This window comes from Acinonyx jubatus, chromosome D2 (assembly GCF_027475565.1).
Source record: "Acinonyx jubatus isolate Ajub_Pintada_27869175 chromosome D2, VMU_Ajub_asm_v1.0, whole genome shotgun sequence".
NCBI classification, from domain to species: Eukaryota; Metazoa; Chordata; class Mammalia; order Carnivora; family Felidae; genus Acinonyx; species Acinonyx jubatus.
Genome location: NC_069393.1, coordinates 35,186,570 through 35,204,997, shown reverse-complemented (window position 1 = coordinate 35,204,997; position 18,428 = coordinate 35,186,570). Strand labels below are relative to the sequence as shown.

The 18,428-nt window shown below is 42.5% G+C and overlaps 1 protein-coding gene across 8 annotated transcripts in view; it reads right to left on the bottom strand.

Annotated features, from left to right (window-relative positions):
- The window catches only part of LRMDA (leucine rich melanocyte differentiation associated), a 1,031,966-nt gene that overhangs the window by 444,952 nt on the left and 568,586 nt on the right, over window positions 1–18,428 (bottom strand). For all 8 annotated transcript variants that reach the window (XR_008292050.1, XM_053207076.1, XM_053207078.1 and 5 more), the window contains one exon: window positions 3,543–3,674. Coding sequence is in view for 7 of the 8 variants with exons in the window: in XM_053207076.1 (XP_053063051.1) it covers window positions 3,543–3,674 (132 nt within the window). In the remaining variant the exon portion in view is untranslated. The remainder of the gene's footprint in view (window positions 1–3,542; window positions 3,675–18,428) is intronic.

The following is an 18,428-nucleotide window of genomic DNA, read 5'->3' as shown; positions in this document are numbered from 1 at the left end:
AGAAGGGCATTTGTAGCAACGAACACCAGGTGTTATATGCAATTGATGAATCACTGAATTCTATACCTGAAACTAATATTGCGCTGTATGTTAGCTAGCTGGAATTTAAATAAAAATTTGGAGAATGAAAAAGAAAAAAATGGGGAAACATTCTATACAGCAGAGGAAACTATTTAAAAATGAAAATGCAACCTAGTGAATGGGAAGAAATGACTGCAAATCATATATCTGATAAGGAATATCTAAAATATATGAGGAACTCATATAACTCAATAGCAAAAAAATGATTTGATTAAAAAATGGGCAGAGGAACTGAATAGACATTTTTCTAAAGAAGAAGTACAGATGGCCAGTAGACACATGAAAAGATGCTCAACATCACTCATCATCAGGGAAAGGTAAATCAAAACCAAATTAAAATGAGATATCACCTCACACCTGTTAAAATAGCTTTTATCAAAAGGACCAGAAATAATAAGTGTTGGGAGGATATGGAGAAATAGGAACCCTTTTGCACTGTGGTTGGGAAGGTAAACTGAGGTAGCCACTAAGGAAAACAGTATGTAGCTTCCCAAAAAATATTAAAAATAAAAACACTGTATGATTCAGCAATTCCATTTCTGGATATTTATCTGAAGAAAATGAACACTAACCCAAAAAGACATCTACACACTCATGTTTAGTGCAGCATTATCTATAATAGCCAAGATATGAAAATAGTCTAAGTGTCCATCAGTAGTTGAATATAAAAGAAGTTGTGATATATATATGTTATATATTATAATTATATCACAGTATATAATAATATATGTAACTATATATTTTAGCCATTAAAAAGAATAAAATCTTACCATTTGCCACAACATGGATGAACCCTGAGGGCATTATGCTAAGTGAAATAAGTCAGAGTAAGACAAATACCTTATGATCTCTCTTACACATAGAATCTAAAAAACAAAAAAGAAAAACAAAAAACAAAAAAATCCAGAGTGGATTCCTGTACATTTTCATCATATTCTGTGCCAGGTTATGAAAATGAACCCTCTAAAATGGGAAATAATAATTCTTAGTAAATTCATATGAAACATGAATCTTACTTCTTAGTGTAACCTAATCACACTAATCAGGTAATCTGTCTATCATCAATATTAACATCAATATTTACTCAATGCTCCTCAAATGCCAGTGGTACAGTGGAAAGCAATACGATAACCTACCTATTTTGAACACTTAAGTATCCAACAAATACTTTTCATTGATTATTAAATAAATCAGAGGTCAATAAAAAAAAAATCACCCACTAGTTCATCTGTAGACTGGGATTATGCAAAATGATGTTCTTTCACAGTTGGTGTGCTCTTCTTTTACTTGTTTTTCTCAGGCTGGTGCTGAAATGAGCTTGCATTTCTTAGCATGCACCAATAAATGCGACAGAGAACTGGCCAGGAAGTTATGCTGAGGGAGAAGAGGAATTGAGTTTGGGATTAGCATTTGTACAGCATTTGCCAGACAAAGTCCTTGTGGGTTGATCTGTAGGCTGTTCTGGAAGTCCTTCTCACAGCACCATTTCTTATATTGCAACGTCACAATAAATATCCCAGGGCAGAAGTAGCTGGTTTTTCACCCATGCAGAAACCTGTTTTGCTCACATTATCATGGCACTTTGATTCCAACATGCAAAAAAGGCTTTCATATATTTTTTTCTTTTTAACCAGTTCTCCTAATAGGCAAGTGAAAGCTGTGATGTCACACATACACACAAAATGAGAAACAGAGGTTTTCAGAGGCTGACCTGTCCATAGCCAGACAACTAAACATGATTAAGCTGACTCATGAACCCAAGTCCAAAGGCTAGGACTCTACAGTGGCATGGGACACAGGATATAAGCACTAGGGCCCAAAGGAGGAAATTTACCATCCAGTTCTATTCTAATAATCCTTCTGTTCTTGAATGATTTAAGAATATCATCCAAGTGATCACCTAAGACAGTGATACAGGGACTATAATAATTTTTCAAACAATGACTAAGAAACTTGGTTGACCAAAGGATAGGAGAGGAAAAAAACCCATCAATATTGCCTTATGATAAAGACTGATATTTATTTGTAAGCCCTCTCCTTCCACTTCTATTAAAGTGCCAATTCATAATGACCATCGTAGTATATTTTACCTAAAAAGAAAATACTGTCTTATGACTTAAAGTATAAACAGCAGTTAATAAATGATTTTGCCTCTCATTCTTAAAGTGGACATATGCATACATGGTTTTATTTCATACTCTACAGAAAAGGCTCTGATCCCTTTTCTAGTTCTAACTCGCCATGAGAACATGAACAAGTGACTGAATTACTCTAGATCTCAAATGTTTCACTAATAAAACAACGTAATTAGACTTCAAGTCTGAAGCAAAACAAGAGAATGGAAAGAATTATGGATATAGCCACAGTTAAGACTGAATCTGGGATCTAGCATTTTGGTAAATGTCTGGCTTTGGGTCCATGCTTGACCTCCTTCCTCAGTCAGGTAAATGGAGAAACTGCATCCATCTCCCAGGGTTTGGTAAGAATAAAAAATAATATACTTAAAGGCACCCAGCACAGTGCCTGACCCACAGAAGTACTCAATAAAGAACAGCTGATGATAATCATTCATTCATTCATTCATCCCACAAACATTCACTGAACCTCAGTTCCATGCCAAGCAGGTGTGATGGATACAGGAATTAACAAAACTGATAACCCTCCCTGGCTTCCAGCTGGTGCTGTGGCAGCATGGAGACCCATAACTGTACAGAGGAGCTAAGTGCCTTATACTGCAGAAAGCTTCTGATTCCACTCTCAGCCTCCCTATAGAATCCAGAGCCATTAATCCCCCTGTGCCTCATCCCAGGCTGGCTAGGGACAGCACTTAAGGGGACAGCATGCAATAGAATGACTCTGCTAGACCTCTCTCATCACCCTAGTACATCAAACACCACGGAGGGCAGAGTTACCTCTGGGCTTCACACATATCTCGCACCTTTGCCCCTTCCCCCTCTTCTTTGCCAGAACTGTTCCCCAGGCCTGCACCAGAGCCTTCCAGAAACCTCCGTGAAGTCCAAGTTCGCTTAGAGGCACTACCCCGTACTTCCCACCAGAGGTCGCCCTCCCACACAAGCCCAAGCAACTAGAACCGGGCTTTGCCTTCTCAGCAGCAGTGACATTATTTTCTTTCTCTATTTTTATCTATTAAAAAGATTTCTTCACAGCCATAACTTAGATCTCTACACTAAAATGGAGCAACAGGAAGATATAATGGTGCATTTCATTTATGAATGACCTATAATAAATTACTCTGAAGTGTCCCGAGTGCCAGAAGACAGAACGCTTTGTCTGCCCATGGACTGTATTTCACATACTTTAATTTAGCTGACACATAAAACTCATTTGACATTTCGCAGGTATTTGTGTGGGGCGGGGGGAGGGGAGCACAGGGGAGGGGGTGTGCGGGCGGGGACCACTGCGGGGCAGGGCAGAGAGTGGAGGCAGCGGGCAGAGCCAAGGATATCTGGTTCTTGTTGAGGGTTAAGGTATGGAGCCTGGGTAACCCTGGCAACACGAGGTCGTTCCCGAGCAGATTGTTGTCCAGGATGAGTTCCTCCAGGCTCCCGAACGCGCTCAGTCCTTCCAGTGACCTGCAATGACAAAGGCAACAGGAAAAATGATCCTGCACTAAATCAGGGAGGCCATTATGAGCCGAAATAAATATTTTAACCTTCCCTTTCAGGACTGGGAATAGTTTGGGCTTGGTGCCTGTCAGCAAAGTGAATGACAAGAATTAGTAGCGGGAGCCGGGGTGGGGGCGGCGGGGGAGAAGGGGCCGCTGGCACTCACCGCATCCTTCACGCATTGCCAACATGAAGGATGAGGGTCACTTAGTGAGTAGCCAGGATCCAAAACAAAGGGCTTCAGATACGGCCTGCAGGATAAATTTGTCAATGTCTTGTGCCTTCAGGCACCCAGCCTCGGCTGACCCTAACCTCCATTCCCAAGATAAATAACTCTGTCACAGTTCACCTTCATTCCCTGGACACAAATTTAAGTTGTCATCCATCATTCCTGCCCAGAAATATCATACCCCTCTTACAATAATAAATATAACTTCAAGTATCATTTCTTGGCGGTTCTCCTCTGCACAGTCCAGGAAACGGCAAGGAAGGCTTCCTTGCTCTCCCTTCTCAGCCTTTGACTTTTATCCCCCGTTTTTTTTTTTTTTTTACACTAATCACTTAATTTGCGTCTGCCCAGTGTCCCTGTGGCTGCCCCCAAAGGCAAGGCATCTTCAGAAGCACATAATCACTCCAGTTGGAGAGGGTTGTTTCTTTTTCTTTCATGATTTCTTTTCCTTTTTGTTTTTGTTTTTGTTGGGCAGGGAGGGGGCGGTGGTTTAAGGAAGGAGTTGGGGGAATTTCTGTTTCAGTGCTCCCGGCTTGAAGTTACAGTTTTAATTTATGGAAAGTGGATTTCTCACTTTATTTTTGAAAGAAGTGTGGAATGCAGCAATGTAGATGTCAAGGCAGTAAATAATCAAGGATCTGAAAGAATTAAGTACCCGGCTGGGGGGGGGGGGCGGGAAGTATCAGAAAGGGAAAAATAGCCTTGTTTGCACAGTTAGCTGAAAGTTAACTCTTGATGTTATGGTCTCAGGAGTGTTGGGGGTGGAGGCGGTGAGGGGCAGTTGTGCGCATGTGCTACTCTCCGCGCGCGCAGACGTTAATTAAAGAAAGCCGCCCGGTGGAGGGACTTGCACAGACACACATACTCCCAGCTCATTCACCTGCCAGACCCAAGAGCTGTGCTGAGCTTGCACAGGCTGACAGCTGAGCTACGACGTCGACCAGAGGGCGGACTCGCCTGGGATCTCCTGGCTATTCTATAAAATGTGACGAATCAGGGAGATGTTGTCTACACTATTTATTCATTTATTGATAGCACTTGCGTTACAGACACGCCTGCTTGTGTGTGCAGTGCCTGCACATCTGACGTGAGTGTGAACTTTAGCACCAAAGCTGTCTCCAGACATCTGTATCTCCTTTGTGGGATCTGTGCCAACAAGGCTCCAAAACAGGGAGTCAATATGCAGGAGGTGTGATGTGCAGTGTCAGTCATTAAAGCCCCAGACTCCACTGGGCGCACAGCTACCTTGGTGTGTCTCATTCCTCAGGGCCCAGCACCCACTCCTACAGCCAGCACTACCTGCTTCACAGCAGGAAGTCAATACCACTTACATTTTGGGCTAAGGGTCAATGGGGTCATTGTGCTTCATTTCTTCCTCCTCCTTTCTCTTCTTCCTCATGTTTCGGGGCAGGGGGGACAAACCAACACACACACACACACACACACACACACACACACGAAAGTTGTGACTCAGCTCCACCATTTACTTGAAGTGTGAGTTTGGGCATTATCAATAACCCATCTGCACTCCCTTGTTCTGTGCTGTTTCCAGCCCAGAGGAACTTATGAATATAAGCCAAAGATGAACAGACATGTCACTTGCAAATGCTGGCTCCTTTCTTTTCTTTCTTCTTTTTATTCACGGATTTTTCTGGTAGCTGTGACCTTAGGGGGTGTTTTGGAGGGGGAGTGTGTTCTGGATGCGGGGAGTGGGCAGATGAGCAAATGTGCAAATGTGTGCAGCAAGTCTGGCTTCTGCAGGGAAACTTCCACCTTTCCTGAAGTCCCTTCCCTCCATGGGGGTTAATGAGTGATGATGGAAAAGTGCTTTTTCAGGAGGAAGCCCTGTTTACCACAGGGGTGAGGGGCATTGAGGCCACCTCCCTTCAGGGTGCCTTATGGATGGCTAATAAGTCCTTTGTGCACAAACCTCAGTTGGGCTATGGTCAAAGGCAGCATCCAAATACACATTGTTCCTGAGTTATGTTATGCAAATATAATACTCTTATCATGAGAATCAGCAAATGGTTGGCAACTGGCAAGCAAAAGAAAGCTCCCTTCCAAGAGTGTTTCCAGGGAGGCATACAACAAAATGACAGAGCACGCAGAGGGACAAAGCTAAGAACACCAGAGGGAGTGCCCACAGAGCTACCTTTCTCTGGGGCAGGCTCTGGGGCAGAGCTCAGTTCTGAGTCAAACTTCACAGAAGAGTAGGGGACGTTCAGGTTCAAATCCCGTTACCTGTCTGGTTGTAAGATTATTTTTGCCATTAATGTTATTAGCTGCTCAGCTAAAAGGGAACAGTGTTACATGGCAGGGGAGGGGAGGTTGCTAATTAATAAATCCGTGTCTTCATGTCATCAGTGTAGTGTGCACTTGGTGATTTAATCAGCTAAATTCAGAGCTGAGGAGACAGAGTAGTGTAGGGTAAAACTGGAGAAGACAGGATTTCTGGGGCTTGGTTGGCATGCGGAAGCCAATAAACACACACCTGGAAGATGGCTTTATTTTTTGCTTTTAAAAATTGGACTTTTGTTGTTATTGTTGCTGTTTTCATGGAAGGAGGAGGGGAAAAATTATTTGCATCCATCTTTTTTTTATTATTATTTTCATCCATCTTTGAGTTCATACCCCTAGATACAAGATGCCTGCAAAGAGGTGTGTGCTGTTAAGTAAAATGACAAGGCAAAAAAAGGCTTTAAGGATCCACTCAGATCTGTGCTGTTTAATGGGACAGCTACAGTAGCTACAAGGAAAAGATGATGAGATTGCAATTTCTCTGCCATAATCTTGTGTGTGCACAGCAAAATGCACCCCAGACCCAAGGGCCCTGGTGGAGGGGGCGCCTGTCACTCCACAGTTACTCGCCGGCTTGGTCTGCAATCTGCAGATGTTTGAGGAGTGGGCTGTGAAGGCAACGCAGACATGTGTGCCAAGGTCAGGGGCTGGGGTGGGAGAGCAAGGCTTCACCCACTACCTGGGCACAGGCAGCTGGAGAGAGGTCTTCCCAGCCCAGGGAAGAGATGCCAAGGGCAAGACAGGGAGACAGGGTGTGCGGTCTGACCTATGGCAGGTGGTTTGCTCTGAAAACCTAATCGGCAACTCCGAAGCACTTCACCAGCAGGAAAGCTGCCCATTATCTCACCCACAGGTACCATCTCTGTTACCTCATTCACAGGGCTCTGGCTGGGCTCCCCCAGGAGCCACTGCAGCTGCTGGGAGAGTCCCTGTGCCTTTTCCAAAGTCATATCAAAATGACAAAACATCACAACGCATTCAGCTCTAGCGGATTCAAACAGAGAGAACTTTTAAGTTTCCACTGTAATTAACCCTATCCTCGTTAAGATAATTATGATCAAGCTTCCTGTCACAGTTAATATCCCAGCATCATTGCCCGTGGCTCACACTCTGCCCTCATTAGCTTATAAAAACAGCGGCACTAACCAGGCGGCCCCAGCCCTCTCCAAGCTAAGCCAGTGGTTGTGAGCCGCTAAGGAGGGGCCTCAGGCAGGGCAGCAGGCCCCACAAAGGGGTGGTCGCTTGAACCCCAATACCTTCTGCTTCTGGGTGGGCTTCCACTCAGTGGCCTTCATTCTATTCCCAAAAGTTAGCCACTCGTCAGAATGGGGAAGGAAAAGGGCCAGGACCACAGCAGAGCTGGTAGGCTTGGGGCAGATGACCTACTAATCCCTCCTGCCTCTTACCCAGCAAAAATCCAGCCAGAAAAATCACCAGAGGACACCTCCAGAACCCTCCATTCAAGAAATGCCAACCTTATTCCTGGGGTGTAAGCAGTGGTAATCATTAGATCCCTCTTTCCTCCATTCTCAGCCTATAACAGGGGTGATGCTCCTCCCCAGCATGACTCAGGCAGGGATGGGGGACACAATTAACCACAGACCCTAAGAAGAAATATCTCTCTCTGTGGAACCACAGCTGGCCTCAAACCCAGAACCAAAGGTTGGAATGTTCTCAAACTAATTAAGAAAATAAGATCTGAACTAAAATCTTTACCTACTCCAATATATCTATCCAGATATCTTTATCTCTCTATATATCTATATATAGAGGTAGATATATCTAGATAGATAGATAGTCATAACTGAGAAAACGGGAGTTTATGGAAATTCTAGAGAAGCTACCCCATTTGTCTTATGTTCACCACAGCGGCTATTCCTGTAGACCTGCTGTGGAGGTTCCGCTGCTGCCTGCTCTGTAATGGTCTTTCTGGATGACTTTCGTCTGCCCAGCCCCCAACAAAAAAGGGATCTCAACGTAACCTCCATAATACCTGGAGAGTTGTCAAATGCACAGTAAGGATTCAATACCCCTTTGTCAACTGACTACAGCTTGACCCTGAGCCTGTGAGCCACTCTGAGAAAAGCTGACAGTAAAATCCCAAGGTCAGGGCAAAGAGCAGGCCTCAGGGCAACCGGCCAGAGGCTGGGAGGGCAATGCCTACACCCATTCCTTCAGAGGCCAGATGCCTCCTCCTATTTACCCTGAGGCCAGTGTCTACGAACAGGCAGAAGTGACATACAATGAGTTTGCACCCATACACCAGAACCAGTTATTAGGCTATTTAAATCCTTCCTTACCACTTGGGAATAACTGCAGCTCTGAATACACTGAGTACCCCCTCCTGCTACCCTGGCCACTCTTCGGAGCCCCCCAGACCTTTCACAGTCCAGCAACTAAGTAGTTAATGCCCCCACAGCACGGAGCCTCTAGGGACCCTGCTCTAGATAGGATGTTTCTGATTGATCAGTGTAGTTGTTTAATAATTTAAATATCACCCTTGAGAGCAGGAATAGCAACCTGCACCTTTTTTATTTGCCCCACCAGGCCAAGCACAGGGCCTGGCACACAGCAGGTCCTTGGGAAAGGTTTGCAAACTGACAAGAGAGGCCATGACCACAGCTAGAAGATAAGGACAGGCAACACAGAGCTATATAGAGGGGATGAAGGAAGAAAGAAAAGAATGGGACCACAGTGATATGGCAGCTCACAGCCCAGAAAATGGCCCAGTGGCAGCACTTCTGAAAGGCCATTAATCCAACCAGATAAGAGATACTCTCTCTCTGTCACAAAATCCTTTTTATAGCCCATGTAAATGGTTATATGTATCCACAGTATATTACCAGAGATAGTGTAGTATATACACTATACAGCATATGCCACGGAACACTACCAGAGATGGCGCGGTACATACACTATACGGTGTATACCACGGAATACCACTAGAGATAGCATAGTATATACACTATACAATATATACTACAGAACAGTACTGGAGATGGCATAGCACACTATTCAGCATATACTACAGTATGTTAGAAGAGATAGTACCGTGTTATATGTACAGCTGGGTCTAAATATTTTCCGTATATTTTTCTGTCAGTCAGGTCACATAGCCAGGGATATATATATACGAGTAATATAAGTAAACCAATAGGGGATGAAAGTCTCTAAAAAAAACAGACAAAGGTGGAACAGGCTCATGGCTATGTACAATAGTGTATACTGAAACCATGTGACAGTATATCATATGCAATTTGTCAAAGTCACCCCAAAGCCCTTAAGTCCCCTGTCAGGATAGATGATCCTTGAGTTGCATGGAATAAAATTCAACACTGGTGTAACAGACCTGAATCCAAGACCAGTTAAAAATCTAAGGCAGCTGACAAAGTGTTTATTAACTCTAAGTGGGATTACGTGTGAAGCCATCATGTACCATACCTAAAATACTAATAAAACTGTTATATAGGATCCCTAAAGAATTATTGGAAATGTGTAAAGAGCTGGAAACACAGAAATGGGTAATACAACCACAGTTATTTGAAAAGGAAAGATTCTTCACACTTTGGATTAATAAATTCATATACTTATGAAATTCTAGTCAGAGTATACCTCTGAGAAACTGGTATTTGTTTGCCCTAGGACAAAATAAACCAGGTTTCTGGTCATGAAACTCTTTTTACTTTTACTACTAGGAAGCTGAGAGTGAAATGGTGACTCAGATGTAAAAAGATAACCCCGTGGGTTCTCTATATCCGCTTTCTAACTTTATAGTTGAGAATTGTAATTTATATAGCCTTCATATTTTATCTATACTTTTTTTAATTAATTCTAATAAGCTAGTTCAGATCCTCTGTAGTATGGAACAAGGTACATATATGGCATTGAATCTCAAACAGGCAGTTTCTGTACATTAAGGACAAGTTCTGTGAGACCAGCTATTAATGTGGACAGTTAACTAGGAATAAAGGTATATTGTACCAGATTTCAAAAAGGCTTTGACATATCCCTATGTCAGGAGAGCAAAAACTAGGCTAGAAAATGACGACTTTAGACAGAGTCATAACTGGTTAAAAATATAACTGAAGAACACTAATTAATGGCCCAGCTTGCAACGAAGGAAGGGTCCAGGGACTTTGGTCCTGTTTTTTGCCAATGACTTGGTTCAGCATATGTTTATCACATTCATGGAGTGCAAGACCCAAGAAAGATATTCAGGAGCATACAGTAGGATCCAAAATGATCGTGTTGGAATCAACACATTGTTTCAGCCCAACAAGATGAAACTTCATATTATCTAATGTGAAGACCTGAATATAGATTTCAAGTCCAACTACCCAAGGGGCATCTGGGTGTCTCAGTCAGTTGAGCGTCCAACTCTTGATTTTGGCTCAGGTCACTATCGCAGGGTCGTGGGACGGAGCCCAGGGTCAGGCTCCGCATGGAGCCTGCTTGAGATTCTCTCTCTCCCCCTCTGCCCCTCTCCTCCAGTTGTGCATGCTCTCTCTCAAAAATAAAAATTAAAAAAATTTAAAGTCCAACTATCCAAAAATACCTATTTGGAGAAAAAAAATAAAAGGCAAATGTAAATTGGGGAAAATATTTCCAATCTAACAATCTAAGGTTTAAAATCCTTAATATTAAAAGAGCTTTTGAAAATCATTAAGGGACATCTGAAAGCCCTAAGAGAAAAACAAAATACATGGAAAGAAAATACACAAGGAATATATATGGTCAATACTAGAAAGGTAGAGTGAAATTTCAACTTCACTGGGAATCTAAAATATTCACATTAAACAAGATATTTTCACTTAACTAACAAATCCATTGTTTCCCTAAATCTTAACACAGTCTTGTCAAAAGTTCAAAGTAACAGACCAACACAACACTGATGGGAGAGTGAAGCTGCTATAACCTTTCTGGATGGCAATTTATATTAAAAGTCTTAAAAATGATCACCTCTTATCCAATAATTCTAACACTGCATTAAATAAATATCAAAGAAATGTGCATGATTTAAGTATGTTCCCTACAGTATTATTTATAGTAACAATGTAAACATACCTAAATGCCCAATGATAAATGATTACAGAAAGCTCAATGTATCTGTATAATGAAATGCCATGAGGTAATTAAAAATGATATTGTATACATATATCTACTGATTCAATAAAATGTCATGCTATCCTTTTAAGTACCTAAAATGAAGTTATAATACATACAGCACACACATTACAATCTCATCCATGGAAATTAAATCATCTATTTCTCCCCTCCATTCCCTATACAAATTTTAATGTGTACCATGTTTTCCATGTAGATGGTTAAGAGCCGTAGTCTGTTAGTTGTTCCTAGTTTATAAACTACTGTTAATGTACATAGGGACATTATGACAATTCTGTATGTATATACTGACACTTCAAAGCATACAGGTGTTTATGTACCTACATACTGATAGAGGGATCCAGATATATACTACTAATCTGTGAGTAGTGGTTATTTGTAGGGTGTTTTTTTTTTTCCTTTCTTTTATAGTTTTCACTAGTTACTAGGTTTTCTACCATGAGTAAGTATCATATAATCAGAAAAGACTTGAGTAACTATTACTTTTAAATAAAACGATTCTCCAAACATAAGATGCAGGAACCTTGCATAAAGAGCAGTGTGTATAAAGGTTTAGTATGAATCAGCAGAGTGGGGCTGCCTCCCCAGAAGGGAATCTGATCCTACTCTACTGGCCCCTAAGTAACTCTACCTGGAGCTTTGTTTCAGGTCTGAGTGCCAGGCTCAAAGCAGCATCAGCATTTAGAAATATCATACAAGGAGACCAACAAGCTGGTGAAGGGTGTAAGAAACAGTGATGGAGATGGTCAAAATTATTTAATCAGGAACACAGGAGGCTTAGTTGTTTCAAAGTACTAAGTCTCTGGCATTCCAGAAGGCAGAACCAAAAACAAACAGGACAAAATAATAGAAGTTGGAAGGAAAGTTCTCAAGTCAATTTTTTAAAGCTTAAAAAGAGGGCTGTTCACCAAAGGAATGAGCTACCTTCTGAGTCACTATCTGTACATGATCAGAGGTTAGAGTCACAGAGAATGTTTAGAGGAAATTTCTTCATAGAATATTAGATTTGATGACTCTAATATTCTACCCAGATACTGGGCCTATCTAACTGCAGCTCCTTCCTTTGTAACTACAGTTTATAAGGGCTCCCAAGAGCTGTTTCTTCCCTGCCAGACAGCCTGGTGGAAAGAGGACAGCAGAGAGTTCTAGCTCTGTCATTCTCCATCACACTAAACTGTGTGCCTTCTTCTGATCCTCTAGCTGGGACTGTGCAAAGCTTCTTCAATGCTTCCCTAACTATGGGGATATCCCCATAATTAAAAAGGCACATGTTGGGACGCCTGGATGGCTCAGTTGGTTGAGCGTCCGACTTCAGCTCAGGTCATGATCTCACAACTGGTGAGTTTGAGCCCCATATTGGGTTCTGTGCTGACAGCTTGGAGCCTGGAGCCTGCTTCGGATTCTGTGTCTCCCTCTCTCTCTCTGCCTCTAATCCACTTGCATTCTGTCTGTCTCTCTCAAAAATAAACATTTAAAACATTTTTTTAAAAAAAGGCACATGTTAACACACTGGCCTCTTATGCCCTGTGAACTAGATTTCCAAGCCACAGTTCTATTTGACCTGTTGTGGTCTTCTTCATAGACTCATAGACTTTGAGTCCCAGAAGAATTGTAAGCTGTTCGATCCTCAACTTCACAGAAGGTGACTGATAATCAGAGAGCCAAGTGGCTTACCTAAAACCACACATAGTAACAAAGCCCTGCTTAGAACCTTTGGACATAGACTGCAATGGTCCTTCAACTGAACTATGCTAAATAACCTGTAAATAATTTCTAGTTGAGATCTAGAAATGGAAATTCACTACTGCCACAACCTTTATCCAAACACTGTGTATAGCTTTCTAATCCATTCATTATATGTCCTCACAATCAGATTGAGGTCTTCAAATTCTTTTGCCTTTTGATCTACATCCCCTCCTGACCCTCCTAGGACAATCCCCTGAAGAACTAATTCTTATATTTGTTTAATGTGGCCTTCATGAGGTAAAGTATACTTTAGGTGGAGCTAGTCACCTTGGCATGTACCTCTATAGCTCACTCATTCATTCATTCATTTCATTCACTTACAAAAAGGTACTGAGTGCCAATTCTGTGCCTAGGATTTTGCTAGTCTCTGGGGCAATAAAAAGGACTGTGGCATGCTCCCCCACTTTAAGCAGTAGATGTAAGCAGGGTAGGAGTTACCAGATAATGCAGGGTAATGGGTTAGACTGGGATGATAAACAATACTCTGAGGAGGGGTAGGGTTAGGGAAGTTTTCAAAGAGGAAGTGGGCTTGAGCTAAATTTCAATCGGAATGAATTCTAATTCTGTGAGCACCCTCTTACACTTTATGCCAAATTTGGTGGCAAAGGAACATAAGAAGAAGAGGTAACTAATCCCGGCATGCAAGTAACTGCCATTCCAAAAAGCTTACTTGGCACAAGAAATCATACATGTGTTACCCTCTTCCAGCATGGCAGGCTCTCAAGATGCACATACATCTGGGGATATAAAAGATGTACAAGTCATGGCACCTGCTCCCCCTGGGCCTACCATCTATGGGAACAGAGAAAGAAGTTGGACTTGAAATGGAGAGACCATAACGGACAGCATATTATTAAGCAGTGTGGGCAAAATGGGCTCTAGACATTGAGAGGAAAGAAATGAGGGCTGCAGCAGTCACCGTTTTGCACCCACTCCTCCTGTGTTTGTCCTGAAGTTATTATAGCAAGTGGTTCCCTGAGGACAAAGGTGAGAACCAGGTACTCCCTATGAATGAGCTAGATGCCTCCATGTTTTATTCCCATCCCTTTGCGCATCTGGCCGTCCTCCATGCCTCTCAGTGAATCCTTCCTGCATTTCTCCCACCCTGGTGATAGGGCTTGGTCTGGGCTTTGACTATGTCTCTGAAATTATTTTGGTTCACGGCTTGAGCTTTTATAAAACCACACATGCACGCATGGAGCCTGTGGCCTCAGGATCTTGTTTGTTTTTAAGAGTCTAAAGAGTGAGTTTGTTTGGCGGGTTCTATAAATGGAGGTTTTCTTTACTAGGGAGATGTAAGGGAGTGGACATGGTGTGTTGCAGCCGCGGTATGTGTGTGTGTCGCCACGGGGCGGAATTCAGCGCCTGGTGGGGGAGGCTCCCACAGCCATTGGGCAAACATATGTTGGGCCAAGAACACAGCTCTTCAACCTCATGAACTGTTTGCTTGAAAGATAACAGTGTCTCTTCCACACAAGCCTTTCACCACCCTCCATAAAGGGAATTTAATTCAACAGATGGTGTCTACTCATTGCAAACCAACCAGAAAAGGAGACATTTACATGGCTGTGCCTCAAGGCCCTGGGGACCCAAAGGGGCCCTAATCAAATACCTGCCCAAAGACTAGCTTCCCCATGGGTAGGGCCCCCTGGAATGGAATCAGGCCAGGAACACCAGCAAAAATATGTCAACTACTGATTCTGTGAGGTCCCAGTTGGCTGAAAAAGGTGAAAACATGTTTTCTGTCCCAGACTACAAGATACCTTTATATCTCCTGAAGGAAAGAAGGCCTTGGGTGATATGGTGACCTCCAAAAGTGGCTTACTATTAGAGCCATTTTCCTTCTTTTAAAAGAGCCCTAGTTCCGTGCTTTGAAAAATCTTACAAAGAATGACTTTGTTAGGATTGTACTCCATTTCATATAAAGGCACATTGTGGGACCCGAGGACCTACACCTCACAGAAGTTAACAGTGTTAGGGACAAAGAAGACAGATCAAATGCTTGCAGATGTGCAGCATGAGAAACAAGAGATTTTTACCAGGACTAAATGCAGGTTCTTTCATCCCCATCTGTCTCTTTAGTTACTTGACTGCCGCTCTTGGGGGTAGAATGTCATGGTGGTATTTTCACAAGGAAGATGGTATTTGAATGGAGACTATCTTGTCAACTCAGTGAAGCCAAACACAAATGTGGCAATTGGGCACACAAAGTAACACCACTAAATTTGGGTGCATGATCTCTGTTTTCAGTTTCTGGCTATCATTTTCTCATCCATTATGGTGGAGGAAAAATCCCAGACCTATACACTTTGCAGATATTGGAAGAGGCAGGACATGAGATAAGGTATCTAAAAACAAGCCTAGGTAGACATAAGGATTGTTGATATTTGAAAGATCATTTTTGGAAAAAAAAAAGTGTATTTTATTCTCAAAAGAACTAATTAGTTACCTCAGGTAAGAAAGCAAGTAGCTAACGCACCAGAAGACATACTAAAATGTATTCAGAATTGTCGGACAAATAAGGAAATGCCAGCTTGCGAGAACCTCTATCTGAAGATGACCAGGGACCCTGATTCTTATCCTGCCTTGGTGACTACCTTCCTGCAGTGCTTCAGTCAAAACCTTTGTCCTGTTCTGGGCCTCACTTAACTCTTTTATAAACTGGGGAGGCCAGACTCAATTATTTTAGATGTCTGTTCATTTTCTAACATTCTCTGCTCTAAAGTGGGTTACAATAGAAAACTCCCAAACCAAGCTAAAGTTTAATCTTTGCCTTAGACATTCCATCACTCAGTAAAAAGTTGAGCATACATGTAGTAATCTTCATATGGCCAAAAAGATAGAGGTTGGAGGGTAGCAGGGTAGGGGAGAGTTTCAAGTCTCAAGTATGAAAGCTGATTAACAAAATAATCTGAGATGGGAAAGTTGGGGGAGAAGAAAACTCCCGCTCTCCCCCCTGCGTTTTTTCATCTTTCCTAGCATCCTAGACTAGGGAGTGACAGGCTAAGTGACACAGTGCTCAGAGGGCAAAAGATAAATGTTTGATGAAGTGGCCACTGGTAGGGAAGTGATGGGCTTTGTATGTGCATAATGGCCAAGCTGCCTTTCTGTGCCGATTGTCTGCCAAGATAAGAAGCCATAATGAATGGACCTTGAGATGCCCTGGACAGAAGCAGTTTTAATTTGATTGGTTTTAATAAAATTAATTTTAAAAAGAAGAAAATGGCAGAAGGAAGAGGGTAACAATTTGGAAAGACCAGGAAGACTGAGAGTTACATATATCCAGAGGGGATACTAACCACTGGTTTTTCCATTCATTGTGCTAGTCAAGTCAGCAGAGGAAGACAGGTTTGATTTCGTTACATTTGTAAATCATAAGAAAACCTGTATGTGCCCAGTATTGTGCAGAGACACTTGAAATATGGAAATTAAATGGCCTGGCTAAACAGAAAAGTACCATAAAAACTACAGAATGGATTATTCTCCCTCAGGGAATGTTTACTGAGCACCCCCTAGTGTGAATGATACAAGTCTGCTCCCACCTGTGTGGAATCTGATGGGCTAAGATTTTCTAGCTAAGTGAGAAATACTCTCCCGGTCCAAGAACTCCTACTTTGATAGATGCTGTCATCCAAGGGGCCATGCCTGAATGTCTTAGGTACCTTCTAACCCACAGGCAACTAATCTCCCATTTCCATATGTATTCCATGATTTGGGTCCCCTGGCCCTACATTTGTGCTTGGCTTAACTGAGTTTACTAGACAGTCTCCATCAGAACAACACTTCTCTTAATGAAAACACCATAGTGGCAATCCAGGGCCAAGAGTGGTAGTCATCTAACCAGAGGCAGACAGGAGAAAAGAGGCTCACTCATCCCTAGGAGAACTCTAGCTATGCCCACTAATGAATTGCCCTATGGACTTTAGTGTGTGTGTGTGTGTGTGTGTGTGTGTGTGTCTGTGTGTGTGTCTGCGTGTGTCTGTGTGTTTTCCATGTGCAAAACTGGGAGTTGGAGCAGACAATCTGCTCCATCTTTGCACTGACATTTATTTGAGATCTTGTACGGCTCAGACACTCTGATAAGCCCGGGAGTGCAAATACAGTGAAGATATTATCCTGTCCTCAAGGGGCCCACGATCTCATGAAACAAGGGCAAAAACACAGTTATAACACAATGAGGTTTAAATGCTCCTTCTGCCTTCAAGCGACCATATAAGATCTTTAAGGTCCCATCTAATATCTAAAATGTCCTAAGATTAGAGCCCTAACTACCATTTTTTGCTTTGATTTTTAAGACCAAGTATAGAATTACAAAGAAGTTTGGTTATCCAAGCACTTTAATGGTCACCTTCCATGATATCATGCATTTCCAGGGTTAGGAGAAAGAATTTTATGCAAAATGCAACATTAAAAATAGCCCCCACCCCACCTCTGAGGGTACACATTTCTCCATGACTGCAAAAGGAAAGCCACTCATTACTAAGCAGCTCAGTGAAGCTCACACTATTGGAGAATATAAAGTTTTATGAGCAGGTCTCTCCTTCTCTCTCTGGATATAAGTGAGAAAGTGAGTGAGTGAGAAAGCTGGAGAGGTCTGGCTCAGGAGTCCAGGGTGAATTATAGACTGCCGCTCAAGATTCACAGCTCTTCGTGGTAGGAGGTTAATATTCTCACATGTCATTAGGTCTGCTGGCTCTCCTGATGGTTCATTGAAGCAGGCAGCAAATTATTTCCTCATGCTGCAGAGGACAGCACACTTCAAAGCAAGGGAACTCAGGTCAGGATAGGCCTCCAGGTGGATTAATGACTTGGGATCACAAGGGGTTGTCTCTAGGTAAGAATGAACCTGAAGCTTTTGACAAAGCTAACTTTTTTGATCTGTCTTGACCTGGCTTTCAAGCCAGACCTCCAGATTTTATTTCTATCACCTTCTAAGGACCTGTCAAGATTTGTGGGAAGACTGAGTAACCTGTCTGGTCATTCTATCTTCACTTGAAGTGCCTCTACCTGCTGTCTGCTATTGTACAACTCACCCATGGTTCAAGGTGGAGCTCAAACCCAACCTTCTTGGAGAAGACTTTTCAGCCTGCCCCAGATGTGGCTGAACTTCTCTCCCAAAGCCTTCTACTCTGCATGTCCTTTCCATAACTGTTCCACAGACTTGGTCTGCTCACCTATGTCCTAGGTGTCTTACTCTTGTCTCCTTGACAATTAATTAAAGACCCCTCTTGGCATCTCCCACAGTAATGGCTAAGTAGGAGGAGAGGAAAACCTACCTACCCTGGATATAGGCCCAAATCCTAATCCTATCTCCTTTCCAGAAG